The following is a 26325-nucleotide window of genomic DNA, read 5'->3' on the forward strand; positions in this document are numbered from 1 at the left end:
GGTTGAAAATGGGTTAAATTAATTCTTATTATGTAACTTATTTGTTTAATTTGTACAAAAACCAGAGTGTGTAAGTAACAATCAGCAGGTTTTCTGGAGGTTATGTGCCGGGAGCTTTAGAGGTGCTAATAGGTGGATTTTGTTGCCTTTGGACAGAGCCAGCTGTTTCCACTCTTTATGTGCTAACTGTCTCCTGGCTGTATCTTCATATCTAACGTACAGACGTGAGAGTAGCATCAACCTTCTCATCTAACTCTCTGCAGGGAAGACGAACCTGTTAAACCCCATCAGACAACCGGTCCTCCTCGTCTGTGCATCACTCCTGGAAAACATGATGACTCTGCGTTTCCTGTGAGGTAATTTGATTAAACACAAATTAATTTAGGAATACGCACAACAAGATCATAATCATCATCATAAATGAATGTGTAAAAGTAGATTCACCTGCAGTCCTTTATATAAAATGGATTAATGTTGTGCATGAGTAAGTTCTCATGTTCTCAAAGTTATAATTTATTACAAAGACAACCTTGACTTTAAAGTAAAAGTACAACAACTCCATTTTCTCCTTAACAAACCAAAGACACATCTGCCTGTACCTCAGATACCTCAGTGGCCCCCAAATGTTTTGGCCCTTTAAATGAGGCATTTCCTACCTGTAACCCAAGCAGACAGATTACATGGACATGAGACTTTTTTAGAGACCTAGAGAGGTGAAAATATCCAGTTTATTATACGAGAAAAACTTCCAGAAAAGGTCTTTTTAATCTTTTTTATTCTTGTAGTCAGATTTAACTTGGTGATCCCCAGGTTGTGAATTTCTGTCTTAAATGTTGCTGATGATCAGTTTGCTCTGATATGATTCAGAGGAGGAACAACAGCTGGTAAAATATAAATGAAGGAAGATGCTATAAAAGCTCTACAACCTTAATAAAAAGTAGTAAGTTCCTAGAAATCGGTAAAATAGTTTTTTCCTAGAAATAAAAATATGTAAATGTACCAAACTCGTAGGATTATTACATATTTAGCTATAATTAAGTACATAATGTTAATCCTTAAATAATGGCTTAACATCTATTTGTTAGATCTGCAGTTTTATTTTATTTTTTAAATATTAAAGTTATTTAGATGTCCACAAATTCACAGGAAAGAAATAGGCCTATATTATAAAGTGACAAACTGTAAGTGACCACTTTTACACAGTAGAGACGCTTTTCTGCAGCAATAATATAGAAATATTTTAGTAATATCTCAGTTTAGGAGCCAGACTGTCCAAAACTTCAATAAATCTATTACGAAATTTGACTTAAAAGTTTATATTGTACATCATGACTACAGTATCAAGTCCTGTTATAGGTTGGATAATGAATCATGGGTGATAACAAGATAAAGAGCAAGAAACTCGAACCCGAATATGCGAAAACATAGACCAACATATCGTTATTGATTTAAAATATAAAAAATAATATTATTAATATTCCTGCCAAAGCGACCATAACCTGATTAACTTCAGTACAGGCTGAAATCAAACAACTCACAACGGCTCCAACTTTTATTCAACATCATAAATATCCAGCTTATTACAAAACAACTCACCGGTCAACATTATAAATAGATTTATGAAACACGCGGAAACAAGTTCTCGCGATAAAAGTGACACTTTTGCAGAAAAACACAACAGAAACAACAACAACAAACAAAAAGTTTCCAAAAACAAGAAAACGTTTGTTTTGATCGGTTTTGTGCACAGTTAAACTTCAGTCTTTTTATCCACATATTCAATAGTGTAGTTTTAGACGTTTTGCGCGTCTGGATGGGGAAAATGTATTTTGTTACCTGTGATGAGGTTAAAAATAAAAAAACAATCAAGCTTTAGGAGACAGGGAAAAAGGGACATTTTTGATGGGATTACACAAAATAAATGTCCTAAAAACAGGTCATCTGAAGAAGGGCTGGAAACTAAATCACAAAGTGAGTCTTAAGTTTAAAACTTCAACTGCGAGAGTTTAATTTTCTCATGTGGCACACTCGTGCTTTTTGAAAAATAGGCCTAGTATTTTGTTTTATTCTGGGAAAAACAAATCCTGATATAAACCAAACTCCATTCAAAAAAAGATGTATTTTTATTCCTTTTTCAATAGTGGCATTTATCGTTTAAGAGAGACTATTCGGACAAGAAAAACAATCAATTCATGGCCGAACTCGAGCTTATAACGTGGATTTCTCAGTGTTTTAGGAATCAGGAAGAGTTTTGGCTTCACCAGCTCCAGTGGTACATGTGCGCCAGCTGCTGCACCGCTGGGTGCTGCTGCGGCAGTCCGGGGTGGTCCGGGCCGTAGGCGGGGTGCAGCAGCGGAGAGTAGGCACACAGAGGTAGACTCAGGCCGGACCTGAGCGTCGCCTCCAGGTTCTGCGCTGTGATTCGGTCGCAGGGCTTCCCGTCCCGCACCAGGACCGGAATGGCGACCCGGCGGGCCGGCAGCAGCTGCAGCGCCTCCAGGCTGCAGTGCTCAACCCGGGAACGCTTCATCTTGTAGCGGTGGTTCTGGAACCAGATCTTCACTTGGTTCGGGGTGAGGCGGATCAGCCCGGCCAGGTGCTCCCTCTCCGGGGCGGACAAGTAGCGCTGCTGCCGGAAGCGACGCTCCAGCTCGAAGGTCTGCGCCTTGGAGAAGAGCACCCGCCGCTTCCTGCCGCGGCTCTTCTGCGCCGCGCCGCCGGTTCCCGCTCCGCGTCTGGGGACTCGTCCGTGGAGAGCTCGGGAGATTTGGGCTCGGTACTGGACTCTAAGGAAAGACCGTGTACTGCAGGGAGACAGTACAAGTAATGTGATTACTCTTTAACACCGCAGAGACAGACTGGAGCTCTGACAGACTTCCATCACAAGTAATTCCTTTAAAACAGAGACTGGAAACATCCCCACAGAAATCAATTAACGACTACATTTTTCTTCTCTAGAACGCATGATCAGAGCCCAGAGTGTTGATTTCATTTCATATTGTATCTGTTTTCCCAGAAATATCCTGAAACTGCTTTTAAATCAGCACAGTGTTGAACTCCCTTAAGAAAAATACGCTTTTTAAGTTCAACATGTGCCTGAATGATTGGGCTCTGTCAAAAACTAAACACCAGCAACGATTTTGAACTGAACGAGTTGAACAGTTAACATTAATAAGGAGGTAATGGTTTAATTATTGATAATATAATGATGTAATGTGAAATCTGAAAGATGGAGAAGAGGGAGACAAAGAGACAGGTTAGGTCTCCAGTTACGCGCGGATGTGTGCGGCTGTACGGACAGAAATGAGGATTAAATTATCATCTAAAGTCATTTTTATCATTTTAAAAGTAAAACTAAAGATACATTTACAAAATATTTGAAGTAATTATTGATTCTTTAAGCAGTATTGTATCGAGTTGGTAATTACGCACGAGCAGAAGTGTCAGATTCAAGAGTCAGAAATGAGAATAATAATAGCCTATATATGTAATAATAGTAAATATAGACTAATGTATGAATATAAGTCACATATATAAATATACTAACTTTTTTTTTTTTTTTTTAAAACAAGTATGCTCACATGAGAAGTGCAGGTTACCGGATCCGCGGCTCCACCTGCCGTAGCTTCCGCCGCCGCGCTCGCACAAACTCCGGCCGCTAAATCCCAATTTCTGCGCGTTTCCCGCCCCTGAAACCTCCGCAGAGGCCTCCTCGGTGTCGTCCTCCTCGGTCTCCTCGGTCCCGGAGCTGCATCTCCTGGTCGGGCTCGGGAGATCCAGAATATCCCGCACGGAGAAGCCCGTTTTTGTGCTGGTGCCAACAGACATGACGCCGGTAAAAAAAGAAAAAAAAGAAAGAGGAGAGACTGAAGGAGACAAAAGTTCCAGGTTTGTGTCCGCGATGGTTCAGCTGCTGCAGCCCGTTAAAGAGGAGCAGCCAGCGGAGGGTTTGGGTCCATGAATGCCGTTAAACGGAGCGGGAGCCCGGAGCTGCACGGGCCGACCGGAGAGGATTTAACAGCATGAAAAATACATGAGGGAAGACATTAAGAGTGTGTGTGTGTGTGTGTGTGTGTGTGTGTGTGTGTGTGTGTGTGTGTGTGTGTGTGTGTGTGTGTGTGTGTGTGTGTGTGTGTGTGTGTGTGTGTGTGTGTGTGTGTGTGTGCCGTTAAAAAGGACGGAGGCGGGTCTCGAGGGTCAAGTGGTTGAGGGTGTGAAAAAAAAACACACACAAAAAACGGGAGCAGCGTATTAAAGAGAGATGCTGGAGCTTCAGGGAGGAGGTGAATGTTTTAATGATGGAGGATTAGTGAGGAAAGAAGTGACTCATTTACATTTATTAGAGTCACTGATCCGCTTCCTGTTTACCAAAAAGAACCAAACAATCCTCAGTGTGTCCAACAAGTTAGTGAGGAGTAAAGATATATAAATATAAGATCTATTAACGCAACATAAAACATTAGCATAATAGAAATAATAACGTGTTTATTCACAATACTGGACAAATATTTATATTATTTACACTATTTTTGGGATAAAAAAAAAAAGACAAAAAGTAAAATTTGGCAAAAAGTTAAAACATAAAGAAAGAAACAATATAAATACCTCAGCCTGCAATCAGTTAACTTCATTATACTTTACTTTTATTCTCTAAATTAATGTCTTTTTAAATGTTCTCTATACTGCAGGAATAAAATACTGGTGTGGAAATGTTGAAGACTCACTTTATATTTATATATTTATTAGTTTGCTGCCATAAATTAGTCAAATTTAAACAAATTAAGTAAAATATATATATACATAAATAAATAGTGGAGTCAGCTGTACCCATGTCCCCCTTTAGCTGGATAAACAACTAAGTTGCCTCCGTTTCTATATCTATTTAGTAGTAAAAATGAAAACTAAAGTAATAAAATAACACTTTTTACACTTTATACATATTTTACTGTGCACACAAAACTGCCTTGAAAAAAATCACTACATTTAGGATGATCAAGTATTAAATGCAAACTTAGAGTGTATTTCAGTGTTTGTTGTGAGGATTAACTCAAGAGTGTTTACACACCAGCTGATGGACTCACTGACACACACACACACACACACACACACACACACACACACACACACACACACACACACACACACAGTCACAGAGTTCATTTCACATCTTTATTGTCGTCCCACAGGGGAAATTATTTACCAACACTTATCTCCATTTCTTTATGGTGGCTGCTCTGCTTTGTATATAATATAGATCTTTTTCACATTGTGCCATGTCACAGTAGGAAAAAGAGCACAAGTGTAAATAATAAATTAAGTGGTATTAAGCTGCAGTAGAAATAACACAAACATGTTTATACATTTTTAGATTGTCATTGCTGTGGTGGAAATTAAGTACATTTACTCAAGTACATTTTGTGTTACTTTATACGTCTACTCCACCACAGTTTGGAGGTATCATCCTCTTTACATCACTACATCTATCTGACAGCTGTAATTCAGATCAGATCTTTAGGGGACATTAATCAGTTACAGCATCTGTTCATTAAAAGTATCACAACCTCTCTGGTCGGCGTCCTTTGCTACATTTCAGATGTCTGTTAGCAGTTTCATCAAAGAGACATTTCACCTTTTGTTGTTTCATTATAATAAGTGAAGACCAAAGAGGTCAAAGTATCCAATATTTAACTACAAATATTAAAGAAAAGTCCAAAATGTTTTATAAATTTGTGTATTAGAACTTTGTTTTTTTCCTCTTTCTTCTCTCATTAATCATCTCAGGGCCCCTCAAATGTATGTATCAGTATTAATTATAAAATAATATCATATATTACTCTCAGGAGACATTTCACTGTAAAACAAGCCCTTTAACTTTTGATACTTTAAGTATATTTTCCTGATAATACTTGTGTGCTGAATCAAGGGATAACCTGCTATAATGGAGTCATCTATATTGATTCAGAGTTAAGATCAATGTGATTATGTAACCGGGGTCCCCCTCTTTAAAGTCCTACAGTAAAAGTATGTTTATTTATTATAAACAACAAGGAGAGCTAGTAAGAAATCAACAAGAAATGAACAACTTAACAAACAATCAAGGCTCTGGCATGTTTTCATCGCTCACTGATGAATTTAAAGGAAGCGTCTCCACTTTGTGATTCTTTATGTATATATTTAACATTAGAATGACGTCCTCTTACTTCCTCAGTTTGTTCATCAATCTACAGTTTAACAGTAACAGTGAGATCAAACTAAATCAACTCCGAGCTCCCATTTAAAGAAACACTCTGACTACTTGGAAAATCCTTTTTTTCCCCTCCAGAATTACACAAGAAGTAGATCTGTTTCAATCATAACATATTTAGAAAAAATCTTTTTTAGTGGTTTTAAGGGCACATCCACAAGCTACAGGAGTTGTTTAGCCTAGCTTAGCATAAACACTGGAAGCAGAGGGAAACTGCTAGCCTAGCTTCATCAAAAGATAAAATAATAATAAGGTTTTTAGCCACTTTACCGCTGCCAAATGTACAAGTTGTATCTTGTTCGTAGGTTAAACAGTTAATTGAAATAGACAAATAACTGTTAGTGTTTGCAACCTTAATATCACTTTAGTGTCTAATTGTAATCTGGACTCAAACCTCTTTAGTCTCAACAACGATTGGAAGGATTAAGATGATTGGAGGAGGAATACTGACTTTGGTGATCTGCTGTGAGGTTGACATTTGTGGTTTTCACTGAAATAGTATAAAAGATGGATTGACATGAAGTTGGATACAAACATTCATGAATCATAATCCCTTAGTGATCCTCTGGCTTTTCCTCTAGCGCCATCATCAGGTCAATTTAGACCATTTGTCCACATACACGGTAAAAAAAAGATTGTCCCTATTTTCTTAAAACAAACCAAAAATCTAAAGTCAACTTGATTCTATAATGCACTGATCCGTCTTCTTCTTCTTCTTTTGTGGTTCTGACCCTAAACTGCTCAAACTGCTCAAACTGCTCTGGGAAGCAGTGGGATGATGTCACTACATCTCAGTTGTCTCTTATTTTAAGATAAAATAAGTGTAATTCAAACAGTAAATTACTTGATAAATGTAACATTTTCCAAACCAGACTTCTTTGGGATTTCTCTTGTTTTTTGGGGCATTTTTTACTGCAGGGTTTGTGTGTTTGGTTAAGTTTTGGTTTTCACTTTTCTCTGTGTGTGATGTGTGTGACAATGACTTCGGCTCTCTCTTTCTGTGTGTGTGTGTGTGTGTGTGTGTGTGTGTGTTGGATCCTGCTGGGTGGTCGAACTCTGCAAACAAACACACAACGAGCTGACGGACACAAAGACCGCACAGCCTCCACATTTATCCCATTTATTCCCCCTGAACACTTTATAATGGCCTGACACACACACACACACACACACACACACACACACACACACACACACACACACACACACACACACAGCTGGGAATACATGTGAGGCTGCTGGGAGTTGTCATGGTATTCAGACTGCTGCCTTCAAAAGACTGTCTTCTATATTCATGACCACACACACACACACACACACACGCAAAGCGGTTTCCATTTGCAGCAGTTAGCAGCTTCCCCGAGTTGATTTATCCTAAATTATTATAATAAACCCTAAAAAAACCCCGGACCCCTTAACTTGTAAAAAACAAAATCCGGTTCATATATAAAAATCCAAAAGTAATAACATAATAAAATAATATAAGGTAAACTAAAATGAAAATGATATAAAAATTAAAAATTAAAATATTTTTTTTTATCAAAACAATGAATAAAATATATAAAGTAGAATAAGAATGAAGATAATAAATATTAAAAAATTTAAAAATAAAACTAAATAAAAAAGGAAAATGATGGTAAAAGTAAACAATAAAATAAAATACATTTTATTTCTGGGACCCAGGTTCAGTTGTAGCCTCATATGAAAATACAAACTGAGCCTTAGTAGCCTAATAAATCAAATAAATGAAAGACATCAAATTTTGAAAGTCTAATCTAATGAAAATAAAAATAAACAACTCATAACTCAAAAATAAAATAAAAGCTGACCCAGGATTAGTTATAACCTCATAATAAATTTGTTTATTAAACATCAGAAGGGTATTTTTAGTTGCCTCGTTGGGCAAAATCATAGTCAACAGTTTTCCTGTTGTTTCCCACTGAAGTGAGTTCTTTAATCCTTAAACACAGAAATGACAAATCACAAAAATGATTACAAATCTTAGTTACACTCATTTAATGTGTCCAACCTTCCTACCTGAGCCTCTGTCCATCTCTGAGCTCAGACTGCCCCCTGCTGTCAGACCGATAAACTTCAGCTCACATCTTCAGTCACAAGAAAACAACATATAGATAAATCAATAGTTACATTTAAATGTAATTTTATCCCGAAAACCTTTTAAATGGAACGTATAAAGAAATTATTGCTAAAAAATAAAGGAAAATGACTAAATATGACCAGAAATCAGGTGTGTTTTTTACAATCCTGAAGGTTTGCTGAATGAATTAGAAGACGTATTAATGTATTATTCATGTAATTAGAATAATTCTGGTTTATTATTCTCTCTTATCAAAATGATCTTTTCTTTCTTTTCTTTTTGTTTAACTTCTGTTATTCTCTAATAATTGAAACATTTATTGAAAGTTTAAAAGACCTACTTGTAATTTTTTATTAATTTTTACATTTTTGCATGTCCAACCGACTAAAAGATGTGATAACTTAGCAATTAATTGTAATTCATTTTCTGTTAGTGTACCAACTGGACTCCTATAATAATTAATTCCAAATTACATGTGTTTCTCTAGAAAACTCAGGTTGAATTATTTGGAATTTACAGACCTACATTTTTTTAAGTAAATAGTTTTACCTTTATTACATAAAAATTAATTAACACATTTTAAATAAATGACAGCAGAGCTTCCACTGAGGGGGAAAAAGCTGTAATGTGGGAAATTGTCCAAAAGGCGGCGCCATTGTACTAAAAATGATCCATGATGCCTTTAAATACAAAGTCAGTGTGGAAGTTTTTACAGTGTATTATTGTGTTTCATACTACAATATAAAACATTATATTTAGGGTTATATAGAAACAAAAATACTTTCATAGCCTGCTAATTGAATGGCTGTTATGGAAGACAGAGACATCACTACTCACTGCGCTATAAGAATTGCCTGCCTGTCAAACTCATACTCCAAACAAACTGAGGACACCATATCACCAGAAAGTGTCCACACCTATCATAAGAATCAGCTAACTTCAGTAGATATCACAGCAACACAATACATAAACGTCTCTGACGTAACGTGAATGCTGTTATTTCTTTACATTCAGTTGACGTTTTTGAATGTTTCAAAGTAAAATTCTTACATATTGCTCCTTTTAAAGCTGCTGCAGGGTCTGAACTCTCTAAAGGAATCACCGCCATGACGACTGAACCCGCTGCTCTTCCAAAAATGGCCGTCATAACTAATGAGGCGTTCAGGTGCTCCTCTTCAGCTCATACAAGTTTATCACCAGGAAGTTGTCTCCTCAAATTGTTGAGAAAGCTGTAACCTGGGAGAAATTATGATTGGATAACTGGCAAACAGTGTAGGTAATATACGCTAACTTCAACTTACACAAAGACTGAGAAAAAAGACATAGAAGAATAAATGTTGGTTCTGCTCGACATCGACTGTGAGATGGAGGCCAAAATTATTACCTAAATACTAAAATTACTTAATAAAATGTGTCACTGTGTCACACACAGTGGGTCTGTTTTGTCCATCAAAGTTTACCTATCAATTTCCTTCTTCAGCTTTGACCTACTGTACTTACCACAGCTGTGCTCGTGTGCAGTAAGTGTTTTTACACCAAAGAATACCAAAGGCCTTTTTATGCATTTAGAGGAAATGGAGAGAAAGGACATTATTTTATTATGTTGATGAAAAACAGGAGCGAATGTACATTCAGCATTAATGTTCATGTTAATGAATTCTGAAATCACCAACGTTACATACAGTTTGAAATCATGAATATGTCTACCTTAGACATGTTATCAAATGACGTACATCCATGATGTTGGATGTCTTAAAACACATTTAATATATATTTAAACAATTTGGCTGCTCAACATGCAGTTATTGGTGAGTTGATTCTTTTTAATTTTTTTGGATCCATTAGCTCCCACAAAGCGGTTGCTGTTGCACACGCACAAACAAAGATGAACATATTTTTAGTATAATGAGACAGAAGCAGATGAGATGTGACTCTTCCCTTTAAGAAATAACCAACATTAACTGTTACGTTCAACTGTCACACAGACTTTCACTGGTAATATCTTCAGTGGGAGTTTGTCCACAGTGCCAAGGTATGGAAACGTCCTCTCTGTGAAAGTGTGTGTGAAGGTGTGTATGTGTGTGTTAGTATCAGGATCAGAGAATGACAGCTTTCCTCTGTTCCAGTCCAGATTCACTCTGATCCTCTGGAGCTTCTTCTGCACACGGAGAACAGTGGATGAAGCTGGCGGTGACTCTGCTGAGTATTTGCCTTCATAGAACCCTATTGTCCATAGTCCAGACAGTTTAAGTCCCTTCCTCTGGACAGACTCTGCTAACACACCCAGTAACCAGCCTGTACTGTCTCCAACCTCGACATCCCAGCTGTGAGTCCCTGAGTTAAAGCCCTCAGATCCCAGGACGATAGGAAAATAATCAAACCTCTCTGGATTGTCAGGAAGCTGCTGCTCCTCTCCTCCTCTCACACTGGTCAGATCTTCAGACAGTATCAGTTCTGGACGAGCAGTGTTTGGATCCAGAATCACAGGACTGTAAGAGACCATCTCCTTCATCTTGTTCCAGATGTTGAAGGTCAGGTTGCCCAGGTGTTTTGCCTCGTCTATCAGAGCTCCTGAGAGCAGCTGCGGATCCTTCAGCAGGAGGCGCTGCTGGACTCTTTCCACTGCAGCCTTGTAGTTGTTCAGGAATGAGACATCTTCAACTCTTACCTCCTCCTCTGTGGCTCTGATTGTGTCTGAAAGAGCTGCTATCTCTCTACTCAGAGCCTCTGTCTTCTCCTTCATCATCCGACTCTTCTGCTCCTCTTCCTCCCTCAGTGCAGCAATCCTGGCCTCCTCTTCCTCATCTAGAAACTGGCGAAGCTTCATAAAGTGTTCTTTAATCTGACTCTCTGTGCGTCGGGCCTGGGCGTTAATGTGTTCTACTGTTTGATCAAACTCCTCTTTAACTTGTTCAAATACCTTTAACTTCTCCTTTAAGGCCTCCAGAGTTTCCTGAAGTTCCTTCTTGTGTTGTCCTGCTGCTTCATCGATGGGTCTGAATCTGTGGTTGTTGTGTTTTTTTGAATCTCTGCAGATGAGACACACTGGCTGCTGATGGTCCAGACAGAAGAGTTTGAGTTTCTCAGAGTGCAGACTGCAGAGAGCCTCTGAAGCTCTCGGATCTCTCTCCTGTAGGAATGCCTCACAAAGGTTCTTTAACACCAGGTTACACGGTAGGCGTTCCTTTGAAGATCTTCTCTTACAGACTGGACACTCACTGGTTTGTTTCTGTCTCCACCAGCTCTTCAGACAGTCTTTACAGAAGCTGTGGCTACATGACAGAACGACAGGATCTCTAAAGACGTCATGACAGACTGGACAGCAGAGATCCTCCTCTAATCTGGAATCCATATTGTGTCTGAGTGAATCTGGAAACACAGCACGATAAAACAGGAAGTCACTTGTGTTTCTCCACCCTGCTGTAGAAAGTTGCCCCAGTTACTTAAACCTTGTGTCTTGAGTGTTTTTTCAGTCCGCAGCAGGTTGAAGTACTTCACTACTTCAGTATACTTAACTACTTCCTCCTGTAACTTTCCTCCCTCAGTTGAAGTCACAGCTTTGTATTAAAGGTAAATCTTACCGTCTGTCTGTGTTTCTCTTCTCAGTGAGAACTGAACAGTAACTGTTTCCTGGTTCGTCTCTAAAAAAAAAAAAGAAGGAAGGATCATTACATCATCACACCAACATTTTAATGCCGACTTTGGTGCCAGTTATTTTGAAGCCCTTAGGAGATGCATGGCATGATTGTTAATTGTGCACTGCCAGGGTATAAACACCCCCTAAGCTATAAAAGAACATATATGTTGTTTTATACTTAAGGGGTTGATTTGCTATGGTGAGCATTTTAATATGACTCGTCATGAACCCTGTAAAGTGCCTATAACCCTCTTTGCATACTATATGGAGACGAACAGCAAATAAACAATGAGCACATTTAGAAATACCCATCAGTATTCTCTGTGTTTTAGTGTGTTCTTCCATCTGGTAGAGGCATTTTCTTCATCAAAGGTTTGCTGTAGGTGCAAGTTCATCATCATGTCAGGGCACACAACGCTCCACGGTCAGGTTGGCAATAATAACACTTGTTAGACACTAACACTGGTTTAGGTTTAGGCACAAAAACTTCTAGCTTAGGTGTAGGAAAAGATTGTAAGTTACAGTACGTACCTGACAACTTAAAAAACGTTACATAAGTTGAAAACAATGTTGACACGAAGAGACCAGATCTTCTCAGTTCACCTTTGTCAACTGGTGTGCACACAAACTAGAGTCCTCTGTGGACATCTCATTCTCATGCATTGTTGAGCAACTTTTACCACACCAATTTGTGCCGGCCTCTAGTTTCATCATAGTAATTGTAACATCCAAACGTCACAAATATAAGCAACAGGTAACCTGCCTCAGCAGAGGAAGCTCCACACTGGCCTCTGCTGTCAACAGCCTGTAGACTGGCTTCAAGTTGACTCTGGTAGTTTCCTACACCTCTACTTTCACAGGCCTCCAAATTCACTGGCCCTCAAGTTGTACCACCTTCTAGTTGCACAGTTATGACTTGGATGTTCAAGTGAATGTTGTTTACAAGTCAAAAACTCCTTCTTGTTTTATAGTGTTTTTATGCTTCTTAAGTCTATGATTTAAGTTAGCTTCCTTATTTTGTGAAGCATGTTGTGACACTCTGAAATTAAATGTGTCTGGTTCTCACTGAGAGGCTACTTGGGGCTTGGTTACTTAAGTAACTCTAGCTCTATGAACATAAGCTCAGTCTCAGAGTTAAATACTGTTTCTTTGTTCTAAGAAAGAACTGAAACCATGAAGCACACTGTGTAAGTTTAATGAACAAAATGTCTGATCAGAATGAGATTTTCTCTCTATTTATGTTTCTCTATTGTATTGTTACTAATCATGTTTTCTGTGATGCCTGTTTCGATTAATAGTTTAATTCACAAACTGCATTTTTCTTAATGCAAATTTTCAGATTTCATTTAGAAAACACACCTGACCAGGTTTTTTACCTTTTTTACTAACGTGTTTATTATGCTCTCAATATTTCACAGATGACGTTCTCGAGCTCTCTTTTTTTATGAACATTCATATGAAACAATCAACTACTGATTTCACTGATTATGTCCAACAAAGTAAAGAGGTCATCATTGTGTGGACTCCTGCTGGTTGTTACTTTTAGCTAATTACAACTGTTTACCCATCATTTAACTATTACAACTGTTAATTCATCCCATTAGGTACTTATACCCTAACTGTTTCAACTGTACAAGCCCTATCCATTATTTTTTTTGATTACTATACATTATTTTTCAAATGTTTGTCCATTAGGCTACTTTTTAGTAACTTTTGATCAATTATCTATGTAAAGTCTACTTTCTACCTAGTTTACGCACACTCTCTATTTTCACATTGAGCTAGTCTTTCTATGTACCCTCAATCAACTGAAGAAGTACCACTGCTTTCACTGCATTGAACAATAGATTGTGTGAGTTCTGCTTTCCAAATAGGGAAAGAAATGCAGCATTACAGAGTCAAAAGGGAAGATCTTTCATCAGCCTGTTATGACGTGTTCAGTGTCAACATGTGGACTTTCAGTGGAATGAGGACTGCAGCTTTAAAATCATGAAAGAGCCCTTCAGGAGCCCTCGTTTTTCTGGGTGCTGACGCCAAATGATCCTCCTGCCCTGCAAACAGGAAACGATGACACGACTTCCACCCAGAGGAGAAGGAGGAGGAGATGGTTCAGATCCCTGCAGACTGCAGTCGGAGTGTTCGATGGTGGATCGGTGAGACGCTGTGGACCCGCAGCTGATGGGTAAGACGACAAAAACTGAACTTTTACACAAAACAGCACAAAGAGAGAGATTTTTGGATGTTATCTTATTGTTTTTGTTCCCTGTTTGGAAATGTAGGCTGTGCTTTTAGAGTCCTTATAGACACCAGCAGCAGGAGGAAAGGAAAGGAAAACCCCCAATTTTCCACCTACAGCTACTACAGCTGCTTTAACTTTATTTAATTTCTCTAGAGGTCTTAAGTTAAGGTATTTTTAAGATATCAGCTTCATGGAGATAAAGGGTTGTCTGGTGTTCTAGTTTTCAGTTTAGTGAAATGTAATTCAATGGAAAAAATTTTATGCTGGACATTTACTATAATCTCCTCACTCAGGGAAAAGTTGTTCACATGCATGGTTGGTTGTAAATTTAGATTAATTGTAGTTCAATTAAAAAGTCAGATAAAAGCAGAAAATAAGTTGAAAATTGTTCATGCAGTTGAATTTGACTCTGATAGTATATTTTAAAAAACAAATCAGTGGTTAAAATGTAAACTGAAAATTTCAGATTAATTAAAACAAACGGAGAGTAAATGCTGCTTCCTGCACATCTTGAGATGTATATTGTAGGTTTAACACTTTGAATGAAATGAGAATGAAGAGACAAATGTTGGATTGGTGCAGTTTGTTGTTTGTCCAGAAATGTAAATGTATCACAAAAACTTGAATATGCTGCTCTATATAGTGTCTGAAATGCTTAAATGAATAAAAGAGAGAGATTGAGTCTGGACATATCCCTGAAGCACTTTTAGTTTTGTAGTTTTAAGTTAAAGCAAAAAAAATGTAAAATACAACCTTCACCCCTAAATTGATTGACAGGCCTTTTTAATAATCTGACAACATAATCTGATTTATTCATGTTTTCTGAGGCTGTTAATGGTTTGTTTACATGAGACAAGTTTGTAATCCCAGCAGGCCAACATGAAATTTAAATCCTCTTCCATAAATCAAACTCTTCATGGTGAATGAGAATAAACCTTAAATTGAAATGGCAAACACTAATTGGCCCTTTAATGATAATGTACTGCCTTGTTGCTGTCATAGTGCCACAGGCCTAATAAACAAGACATTAACACAATAAATGTTTTATTAACATTATTATGATGAAACGAATTTGTGAACATATTTGTGTTAATTAAAATTTTGTATTTGATTTGTGTATACCAACTTATTAAATGCATAAAAACATGTGCAATGAAAGTAAAGAAATCCTCTAATATTCTCCGCCTTCTAAATTACTTACATCTACATTTTTTCGACTATTTATCAAGAAAAAACATGTTTTTTTCTGACAAACCATCAGTTTCTTTTCCATTTAATTTAGTTTTTTTGCACCATTGATGTGACTGAGCTCCAAACCGGACATTATAATCAATAACTGAAGAATAACCGATAAAGGAAACCCGCTTTATGTTCCTGTGTCTGCCCCGTGTGCGCAGAGCAGAGCTACGGGGAGGTGAACCAGCTCGGCGGGATGTTCGTCAACGGGCGGCCGCTTCCCAACGCGGTGCGGCTGCGGATCGTGGAGCTGGCGCAGCTCGGTATGCGGCCCTGCGACATCAGCCGCCAGCTGCGCGTCTCCCACGGCTGCGTGTCCAAGATCCTGGCCCGCTATAACGACACCGGCTCCATCCTGCCCGGAGCCATCGGCGGCAGCAAGCCCCGGGTCACCACCCCCGCCGTGGTGAAGAGCATCCGGGATTACAAGCAGGACGACCCGGGCATCTTCGCCTGGGAGATCCGGGACCGGCTGCTGTCGGACGGGGTGTGTGACAAGTACAACGTGCCGTCTGTGAGCTCCATCAGCCGGATCCTCAGGAATAAAATCGGGACTCTTTCACAGCCGTATGAGAGCAGCAAACCGGCCCCGGCTCAGCTCCAGTACGGACACGTCTACCCGTACTCCTCCTACACCGGGCCCGCAGTCACCCACACCGGGGCCAGGGTCGGCGGCGGCCCTGCAGGACACGTCGGCCTGCCGCGGAGCTGGCACAACATCCTGGGCATCCGAGCCTTCATGGACCCGACAGGTTGGTGGAGAAACTTCCAGATTTATACTTTAAATTCACTGAAAACCAAACTTCTCCCACTGTCACATAAATATAATGATCTGATTATTGATGTTCACAATTAAATATTAAAACACAAGACTTACCCAGGCTACAGGTAAATAGATAAAATAATAATTAGAAATAATAAAAATCGATACTGTGCGTCTTCTGATGACTTATGGGTTTATACACATTTCTCCTAAATTCAGTCACATATTTCTGATATATTTGGACACACACTATATATATATATATATATATTCTCACTCAAATAAAGTTAATTTTGTTTAATGAATGTTTGTCCAAATACAATAATTTTGAAAATATGGAGTCAGTGGTGGTTAAAATGAACCTGAACTGAATTAAAAGCAAAACAACATTATTTTGTTAAGAGAAATGTGAACAAAAAAAAATAATGTTTTGAGATAAATAAAGTAAATAATGAAATGTCTGTGCTTTCTTTTGATTATTAGATTTTTTTTTAAAGAGTTTATTCATACAGTTATTAATTTAATGTTGGTGTAAATAAGGAAAAATAATAACAAACTTAAACCTATTTAATTTGCCAACAAAATATCCAAGAAGTTTACCTGAAAAGATAAACAAATTTAAATTGTCTTCCATAAATCAGTAATTATTAATCAATAAAACCGCCTTTTAAAAACGAATTGTTCACAAATGTTGACGGAGAAAGAAATAAGACAATTAGAATAAACAGAATTTCTGTCCCAAAATTGTCATTGATTTCTACACACTGGTTCAGGAGAATCACAGATTAAATAATACAAATATTATTATATATTATCTCCTTTAATCGCTAATTTATATTAATTATTTCCTCTTTATCATATCAAGTCATATATATGTAGCCTAATGCATTTTTTGGAATCTCCTGTCTTTGGCTTCATCATCACATCGTTGTACAGACGTTGTTCAGAAGTACTTTTATTTTATTTTAAACAGACTTTGCAACAAAGATTGAAAAATATGATCCACACATTAAAACAAAACAAACAGTGCTGGGATGTTTGAGGGTTCGGGGTTATATGATACAGTTATAGCCTATATATATATATATATATATATATATATATTTATTATATACTGACATTGATGGAGAGGTAATAATAGGACCATAACCGATATTATCATGATAAAACACATCAATGTTTTCTAATAATTGTGAATATCCTTACATGGGTTGACTTGAAACAGCTGTCTAGCTCACCAGTAAACAGTCCTACACTAATTTCCTGATTTATTTTGAACAAAACCAACAAAATAATGTATATATTATATTATATTTAAACTGAATATGTGGAAAAAGATTCCAAATATGTGTTTCTAACAAACTGTAGAGTGATGCCAGTTTGTTTTAGATTCCATTTTAAAAGTATGAAGTATATTTTCATGATTGTCACGTTAATATCGCAATTAATTAGGCAATCAAGATAAATATGACGTTACATTTTCATATCATCCCTGTGCTCATTCAGATCCTGTGGTAAAAGTACATTTAAAAACACAGCTGCATGTTACTAAAATGTAAAATAATGTCAGTAATAACCAGGAAAATGTAAAATGTGCCCTGTGGCTGTTGTCATTAGTTCATTATGACTCATGCATTGATGTAAAAGCAGGATTTTACTGCTGCAGCTGGTTGAGGTGAAACTTATTTCTTCACTCTTTTATGTGTTGACTGCAACTAATGATGATGATCATAATGGATTAATTACCAGATTATTTTCACCATTAATCAATTGATTGTTTGGTTGGAAAAAATATGGAAATAGTGAGATATATTTTGTATAATTTTTATTTCTTATATGAGAATTTTCTTGAGTAAAACATTTTAATCTTCCTGCTTGTTAGTCCCTTTAAAAAACTGATATTTGAAGACTGAATATGGCTTAAATTGACTGAATACAAAGCAAACTGATCTTTTACGCCGTGCTTTTGTTAAGAAGCAGCTCAAATAGTTAAATTTGTGTTAAGTCAGTATTTTTTTTCCAGCACTGTCTGGATCTGATGCACACGCAGCCAAAATGGAGGATTGGACCAGTATGACCAGCATGAGAGCGTTTCCCAGTGGAATCAGTGCAGTGGAGAAAACCAACAACGAGCCAGACCTCAAATACCCACAGCAGGTAAATGAAATAAACTCTATAATACTAAAACTATAACAATTACTCTCTAAGAAAATCTGATTTCTCAAGGCCGAATGCGGCAGAAACTTGTAAATTTGAATTATTGATGTTTAACAACAAAAACAGGGACTAACTAACTTTGTAAAGAAATCAAAGAATATTAGTAAAAAGGTTGAATTAAAGAGGGATTTAGGGGCTAATTTGACATCATAGTTACTGAAAGAGAAAATAACAAATTCATTTTTAAAAAGTAAAATTCTTTCTCTTTTTATTTCGATCTGTTCATTTATTCATTTGCCAGCTCTGTTTTTAATTAGTGGCACACTGAGGCATTCACGTGTAATAACCAGAGCTCTTATTGGCTATCATCGAGGCCCACTTCCTGTTTTCCAGCTCGTTTAGGAGTAAACTACAAACAGCTGCAGCTTATTGACGAATGATAATAAATGAAATGTTGGACATTCTTCTTTCTTTCTCTCATTCTTCTTATATGAGAACACTTTCAGTTTATTAATAAAGTAAAACAAAGTGTGACTGTAGTCAGTTTAATGGTTACCTGCAGTTTAATACACATTGAACTGAGAATGGTGGAGTAAGTATTGGCAGGAAGACAAAAGGACTTTTTTACAAGTGTGGATTTTGTTGGGAATCAGTGAAAGTGAACACATTTTTAAAGATGTGGAAATGTTTTGGACATTGTTTTTGGATTCAAAAACATTTTTGAAAAGTAGAATCAAAGTGAGTTAAGATTTGGTTTTAGAGTTAATGTTGAAATATTTAAATTAAGATCAAATTGGGGTCTGGGAAACGGGTAATGTTGGTCAATGATGGTCGTCAAAAGTGAAGGCTCGCAAATACGTGTGTTCGGTTGAATAGAAAACTACATAAATAAGACGTTCTTGTGAAGTGAGGACGTTTTTTGAGATTCAAGGACAATTTTGGGGCGAATTTGGAAAGTATTTTGTTGAAATGTGGATGTTTGAAGGGTTAAGAGTTGGTTTTAAGGTTCAGTTAGAATAAGCTTCAAGTTAATGTTATAATTAGAGTTTAAGAAATGTGTTATGTCAGTGAGGCTCCTAACAAGTTGAGAATTGTGCAGGTATGTTTGTTCTCAAACACCTGCAGGCCAGATTTCTATAAAAGCTGCAGAGGATATTTCTGATCCCTCGGGGTTGAGTCCTGATAATTCAGGTGACTTTTATCTATTCATATACTTATTTTGAAAAACCTTGTCATTGAATATAATTCTGTGTTTTTCAGAAGTTCTCATTAGCGAGGGAGAAACATTGTTTATTTTCTCTTTCCTGTCCTCAGACTTCATCCAGTCTGCCTGGTTACGTCTCAGCTTGTGCGTATTCTCCACCGAACCAGTACGGCGTGTACGGAGGTCCAGCAGCCAACTACATGAGCACTGGACACCACTGGCAGCCCCAGTCCTGCAGTCTATCTCCCAGTTTGACCCAGAGTCAGGCTCGTCCCGGCCCTGCAGCCCCGCTGGAGGCTGCAGATTTCCACACTGCAGCATCTTTCAAACTTCCACAAAGAGATGGTGAGACTGAATCAGACACTTGTTGTGTATTTTTCTTTAGTTTTTATTTTAGTTTCGTTTCCAGAGTGGGTTTGCTCATTTCAGAGTTTTTATTCTTTAAAAATGTTAAGTTTTTATTAGTTTTAATGTTAATTTTAGTGTTTTTATTGTAATATGAGCAGTATCAGTTTGTGAAGGAAATAGACTCACGGTCACGTAGAAATCCCCAGTCTCATGCTTGACTAAACCTAAAGACATTTCCTTTTATTTGTATTTCACTTAACTAAAACGAGTTCCATCTGTTTGACACCATATATACAGAAATTGTGGACTCTGGGAATTTCTTTGCCCCCAGATTCCTCCAGCTCACTGTTGATATTCACAGTATTTCAGTCTTTCGGAGGATGGACGCTGAAGAGGAAGTTAACTTTGTGGCCTGACTGAAAATTACAAATCTAAGAAACTGTCATCTAAAAAGCCGCAGTACTTCCATCCTGTGTTTTAAGCTATAAAAACACATCTGAGGGGCTTTATTTTTTGCTAAATGCTGCGTTTCCCTGCCTAACAACCACTAATGTTTTTTCGAAGCAGGGTAGGGCGTGTTGAGATTAAAATGGTCCCAAATTGCAGCTCCTGGTGTAGTTTTTGTTTTAATTCATATTTTGTCTCAGTTTGTTCGTTCAATCATAAATACACATGATATAATGAAACATTTCTGCTGTGTAAACTGCAGATATGGCTGAGTTTTGGTTGTTATTGAGAGCAGCAGACAATTCATATACACATTCAATATAAAACACTAATTTAACTTTAACTTTAACTAAAATTTTGCCTCTTCAGTCATCGCAATTATTACATTTAAGTCTTTACAAACTCACATTTGCCGTAAAATTTGACTGAGAAAGTTGAAAATAATGATCACAAATCTGATCTCCAACCAGCAGCTTCAAGCCTCATTTCAAGTGCTCATAAACACACAGCAGGCAGAACCAGTTGTTCATGAAGCTCAACAAACAGATAATGATCACCAGAGTTCAACAGGTCGATATTTAAAAGGTGAATAAAGCCGTGCGACGTGTTGAATTTTGATGAACTAATTCAGATGTTGACATGAGATTGATGACCCTGATGGTGACGATTAATGATTTTATTTCCGTTGTTTTCTGTGCAGAGGACAGGAAACCTCAGGGTCCTCTGTACAAACATCATCCTGCTGCTCACAGATTGTCTTCGGCCTCGTGACGACGCTGAGGAATCACAAGAAGACGAAGATGTGACGCTAAAAGACTGTCAGGTTTTATTTTCTGATAGAGCTGAAGACCTGAGAGAGAAATCTCCTCTGACTGTTACAACTCAGCCAGGATCAACTCCTTGCAGTGCGGTGAAGGAAAAACACATAAAATGCACCCAAAAATGTAAAATCCATCACCATTCGTTTTCCTTTTAACGGTCTGTTTTTTCCCCTTTATACCCTGAACAGAAATAAACACAGTTTTAAAGTAATGATTCTACATTTTTGGGAAATATGAGCATATTTCCTGAAATGTAGAATTATAGCTTTCTTGCTGAGAGTTAGATGAGAGGATGGATACCACTCTCTTGCCTGTCTGTTAAACATTACGCCACAGCAAACAGCCAGTTAGCTTAGCTTAGCATAAAGACTGGAAACAGGGTGAAAAAGCTAGCCTGGCTTTATCCAAAGGTAACAAAATACACCTTCCAGCACCTCTAAAGCTCACTAATTGACACATTTTATCTCATTTTGCAATGTTTGTAATGTTCCAGGCTGTGCTTTCATCCGCTCTGATGCTGTCGTAATTTCGATTACAGAAATAGTAACCATTTGTAAAACAGCGAATAGTTGTTTTTAATTCGACACGCACTTTTTGTACAGATTAAACAACCAAGCTGTTATTTAGCGAGCTTTAGAGGCGCTGGTAGCGAGATGTTGTTACATTCAGACAGAGCCAGGCTTGCAGTTTTCTCCTGTTTCCAGTCTTTATGCTAAGCTACGCTAAGCAGCTGCTCACTGTAGCTTTATATTTAACAAACTTGAGAGGATCGATCAATAAGATTATCTGTTGATTAAAGCTCCATTCTTTTTCCATTCTTTTGTCATAAAAGGCAAAAATAAAAATTGCTATCGGGATTGTATCATCTTGTAAAATATTTTGGTAAAGCTGTAAGTATATTTTTCTATAAATGTGCTTAATAAAGACATGCAATAGAAAATGTATGTCAGTAGTATTGAGAGCACGAAGCGGGAACAGTTTTCCAGATGTTGGAGCAGAGCAGAGAAGAATAACAGATGGTCAAATATAATAAATATATTTTTAACCTAAAGTTCAGTTAGTAAATACACACAGTTTTTATAGGATCGTCTACCATGACGTACACAGATATTTATACTCATTTAAAGTAAAGGGGTTTTGCAGAATTGTCCAATATCAACATTGTGTCTGGCAATAATCTGTTTTGTTACCCTGCCATTAAGGGTTAAGCTAACACCAGCTAATCTCCACTGCCATGTTAACTTTAAAGGTCTATCCTTATTATTTAAACTACCTGAAACATAATAAATCATATAGATAATATTTAAAAAAAACAAGTTAAATACTTGAGCTTTAGGATTTTCTGTTGTGGTAAATAACTTATTAATACGTTTATCTGAGAGCTTTAGTTACTAGTTACTTTACAAATGAAGATTTTAAAAACAAAACATACAACAATTTATCAATCATTTATAATCATTTAGGTCATTTTGAATGCAACGTTTTATGCTTCCAGTTTCATAAAGGTGGTAAGTACTTTAACTTTTAATACCTTAAGTATAGTTCCCTGATAACACCTATGTTTTCATGAGTGAATAATCACCTGACAACAGGAATCGTTGTGTTTTTGTTACCTTAGAATTAGTCGTTGGTATCTACAGATGCTGCAGGACGCCTTTCATGGAGTCCGCGACGTTGACCCTCCATCTTTCTACAGTAACCCAGAACGGACAAACCAAACACTGGCTGTACATACGAACATTCATCTTCAACTATGCCACTAAATCCTCCACACTGGACATTTAAAGCAACAACATGGAACTTTTTTTGTTGATTCTGGCGGCCCCTGTAGAGAGCGTGTTTCTACCGCCTTGTTTCATTGATTTCAAGGGGAATCCGAACAAATCCAACCCTGTGGCAGACATGAAGAATAACTACATAGAAAGAGCCAATCTTCCTGCTGATGGTCTTGTTTGTTTAAGTAGGTCATATAGAGGCATCAGTGAGACTGTTTCATCAGTAGTTAAAATTGCTTGTAGTAGGTTTAAGTAACATTTTCAGTGCAGGATCTTTACCTTTACATAACAAATGATTTTTAAAGTGTGTTATTGGTACTAAAGGATCAAACAGGGAAGAAAAACAACCAAACCTGGAAAACCAGCTCCAGTTTGTCACTCATTGTCTGGTCTCTGTGCAGGTCAGGAGAGGTTTCCTGCAGGTAAAGAAAAAGGTGTAAGATGATCCAGCAGCAAACAGCTCAAAGTAAATAGAGGCCGTCCATTAATACCTGAACAATCTGAGTCGGGCTGAGACGCAGACTGACAGAGCAAACATCAGCTCATTGTTTAAAACTGCCTCTGTAGGAAGCGTTTGAGTCATTTAGGAAGCCTGTTAAGTCCTCGTTCTGTTCAGTGAGCTGCTTTGTATTGCTCAGTGATTCAGCTACAAACATCCACCTGGAGTCACTTCCAGGACTCTCAGGGATGGACATTAAAGGATAAGCCCGGTATTCCTCAGTTATAATGACCAAATTAAGGATGGAGATCAGGAAAACGCAACAACGTTCATTTTTATTGATGAAACACGATCAAACAAAACACCAGATTAGCAAAATGTATAAAGAAAAAGACATTTATTTTATTATTATTATTTATAAAATGTAAACAAAACAGTTCACAGACCATCTTATACCTAACACACTTGCCATAGTTGTGCTCACACTGTTTCCTATTGAGTTTTTTGACGAGAAAGGGTATGAAAAAAGAGACAAATATATATATAATGCCTTTGAGATGTAGCCTAGTGGAGTAGAAGTATAAAGTTGCATAAAATGGAAAATTTGTACTCTCTACTGACATTAACAACTGGATTAGAGCTTGTGTTTTGTACACATGCTGCCCCTTTAACCACACCAAACCTCCCTTGTGTTTATGTGTGTTGGTACCTGCTCAGATAATGTTTTGTAATATGACTCATTTTCACCTTTCTGCATAGTTGTTCTTCACACACTCATCGCCCCCACACGCCAACCAACTGGGGTCAACGTTTGTTTCTCAGCACCAACAGAATCAAGGCGCCGGCGCGGTGAAGAAAACTGGCTGAACGTGAAACAACAGTGAGCTGCCGAACTCACAAACCGTGCGCTCTGATACGATCATAATTAGATCAGACGTAGTTTAAACACCTGCTGTTGCAATAACTATGATGCACCAAACTTCTCTGACTTCTTGTATGACTGTGAGTCTTGTACAACATACACATCCTGTTGATGAAGTAGGCATAGAACAATTACTTTAATTGAAATACAGTATCACAGAGTGAGTCAGTCTTGCGTAACTCGTTCATGATCACTAATATCATCTCGGTAGCTGTTAACCACAGTTGAATCTTGCATTGTGAACACCTCACATAGATTCGTGACTGAATGCCGTGTGGTTTCTTCTGAATGCTTGGCTGCAGTCTTCGCCAGTGTAGCGTGGCCTTGCACAAAGCACGTTCCTGGCTTATTACTTCAAAACCCTGTCAACATCAGGTATAAATCATGAGGGCTTAACATGTCAGACAGGGAATCTCCTTTATTTTTTTTCTTTTCCTCTCACGTGATGGAGGTTTTCTCCTCATCGGAATGATTTTGCATGTGCTTGTAATATTATATTCCATTTCTGACAATACATCGTCCTAAATGTTACACACTGGAGCTTTTAACAGCTTCAAAAACATGTTACACATACCCATAAAAAACCTGCTCAAAACCCATTAGATACCATTTTAGAAATTATTTAAATTATATATCTGTTGTGGGGCTGTCCAACTGAAAGACGCATGATGTTTGTCTGATAACAGTCATGAACTCGCTCTGTACTCAAAGTTTCCATAAACACAAACACAACTGTCTCACTGGGGCAGATTTAGATACGGTTCCCATAGATCTCACCTCGATATCATACTGCTGAAAAAACAAGTGTCTTTTGCCATCTGATAGCATCTCTAATGAATAGCTGCCTGTGCTGCAGGAAACTGACAGACAGACAGAGAGACATAACAAAGCTGTGAGGGAGGAGGGAACAGGTTCATGTTGTATGGATAATCACAAATGCCATCTGAGCTATTTGACTGTCGTCCATGATGCCACACACCCTGCTGACATGCCATCTTTAACCTCAAACACTCCTGTAAGATAGTTCCCTGCTGCCACCCAGGCTCTACACTTTCTTCCCGTCAGCTCATCTTTGTGTTATTGTGAATGTTTTGTGTTGCTGCTTATGGCGACTCGTGATAGTGCCACATGAGTAGCTTAATGCAGATCTCCATCAGAGGTATGTCGGGTGTGATAGAGTTTTGTGGGTCTACAAAGCGTGATAGTTTTCAAGATTCATGACTGGAAAGTAAGAAAAATATGTTCCTTCAGGTGAAGGCGTCAAAAACAACAACTATCCCTTTCACAGTCTTCTTCATCCTGATACTGTTGCTTGCTTTTGGACTATGTTTTCCATATTCCATCTCAATAGCACTGAGTTCTAGGACCATAGGCTAGTGCTGTGACAGATGCCTTGTGAGTAATTCTGTTCAAACAAAGATAAAATCTACCCATCAACAAAAGGTTTAAAAGGTTTAAAAAACATAATCAGACCGTCTCAAGTGAATTACCTTATCCCCCAGTCAGATCCACGTTTAGAGGTAGATAATGTTACATTGATGTGGGGTTCCCCTAAAGGCTGTTTCATAGTTGTGTGTCGGCTCTACGGCAAGCCTACGCCACCCCCTATGCAAGTTACCTACGCTGTTATGAGCAACCTGTGCGCTGGTATGTCTGTCGATTTGTAACTAACACTACCAAAAAGTGTCAATCTGTCTTGTGTTTTCCTCGTGTAGTGATAGGTGTGAACATACATATCTAACCAGTAAAGGAATCAGAAAACTATCCCATAAAAACTATGTCAGATCAAAGGTTTTCCGTCGTTTCTGCTGATATTCCATTAGTTTACAGTTTGATGTCTCACCACAATCCCATTAAAGATGCAATTTCACTGTGTCTTTGTTTCTCCCATATACAATAAGCTTAACAGGTTGTTTTATTTACAACTAATCTGGTTGTTTGACAAGCCAATATGATACCCTTAGGTTGTCCAGCAGGTCATAAAGCCGTGGATGA

At 37.8% G+C, this 26325-nt stretch overlaps 3 protein-coding genes across 6 annotated transcripts; 1 reads left to right on the forward strand and 2 right to left on the reverse strand.

Annotated features, from left to right (window-relative positions):
- Nucleotides 1–1538: 1538 nt before the first annotated feature.
- On the reverse strand, nt 1539–7748 carry nkx2.2b (NK2 homeobox 2b). Its single transcript, XM_051408430.1, is given in 3 exon segments — nt 1539–2712; nt 2715–2804; nt 3582–7748. Coding segments are annotated over 3 exon segments (792 nt in total). The 5' UTR covers nt 3829–7748; the 3' UTR covers nt 1539–2257.
- Nucleotides 7749–9917: 2169 nt separating this feature from the next.
- On the reverse strand, nt 9918–12612 carry LOC127368014 (nuclear factor 7, ovary-like). 2 transcript variants are annotated; one of them, XM_051408414.1, is made up of 3 exons: nt 12511–12612; nt 11924–11983; nt 9918–11711 (listed from the first exon to the last, which is right to left on the reverse strand). In XM_051408414.1, exon 3 carries the CDS (start codon nt 11692–11694, stop codon nt 10300–10302), a length of 1395 nt encoding a protein of 464 aa, XP_051264374.1. In that variant the 5' UTR covers nt 11695–11711; nt 11924–11983; nt 12511–12612; the 3' UTR covers nt 9918–10299. The 2 variants fall into 2 exon arrangements, with proteins under 2 accessions (XP_051264374.1, XP_051264373.1); XM_051408413.1 differs by having other exon boundaries at nt 9918–11983.
- Nucleotides 12613–14042: 1430 nt separating this feature from the next.
- On the forward strand, nt 14043–26200 carry pax1b (paired box 1b). Of its 3 annotated transcripts, none has more exons than XR_007885573.1 (6): nt 14043–14161; nt 15616–16206; nt 18241–18374; nt 19689–19923; nt 20844–20958; nt 21074–26200. XR_007885573.1 is itself a non-coding variant. In XM_051408420.1 (5 exons), exons 1-5 carry the CDS (start codon nt 14158–14160, stop codon nt 21142–21144), a joined length of 1035 nt encoding a protein of 344 aa, XP_051264380.1. In that variant the 5' UTR covers nt 14043–14157; the 3' UTR covers nt 21145–26200. The 3 variants fall into 3 exon arrangements, 1 of the variants encoding a protein (XP_051264380.1); XR_007885574.1 differs by having other exon boundaries at nt 20847–20958; XM_051408420.1 differs by lacking the exon at nt 20844–20958.
- The last annotated feature ends 125 nt before the right edge of the window (nt 26201–26325 follow it).

This window comes from Dicentrarchus labrax, unplaced genomic scaffold (genome assembly GCF_905237075.1).
Source record: "Dicentrarchus labrax unplaced genomic scaffold, dlabrax2021, whole genome shotgun sequence".
Taxonomy (NCBI): domain Eukaryota; kingdom Metazoa; phylum Chordata; class Actinopteri; family Moronidae; genus Dicentrarchus; species Dicentrarchus labrax.

Bases quoted from the DNA above. Each gene is read 5' to 3' on its own strand.
- LOC127368014 (XM_051408414.1), bottom strand. From the start codon at position 11,694: ATGGATTCCAGATTAGAGGAGGATCTCTGCTGTCCAGTCTGTCATGAC.
- pax1b (XM_051408420.1), top strand. The intron at 16,207-18,240 runs GTTGGTGGAGAA...TTTTTTTTCCAG, and splicing joins AGCCTTCATGGACCCGACAG to CACTGTCTGGATCTGATGCA. The intron at 19,924-21,073 runs GTGAGACTGAAT...TTTTCTGTGCAG, and splicing joins CAAACTTCCACAAAGAGATG to AGGACAGGAAACCTCAGGGT.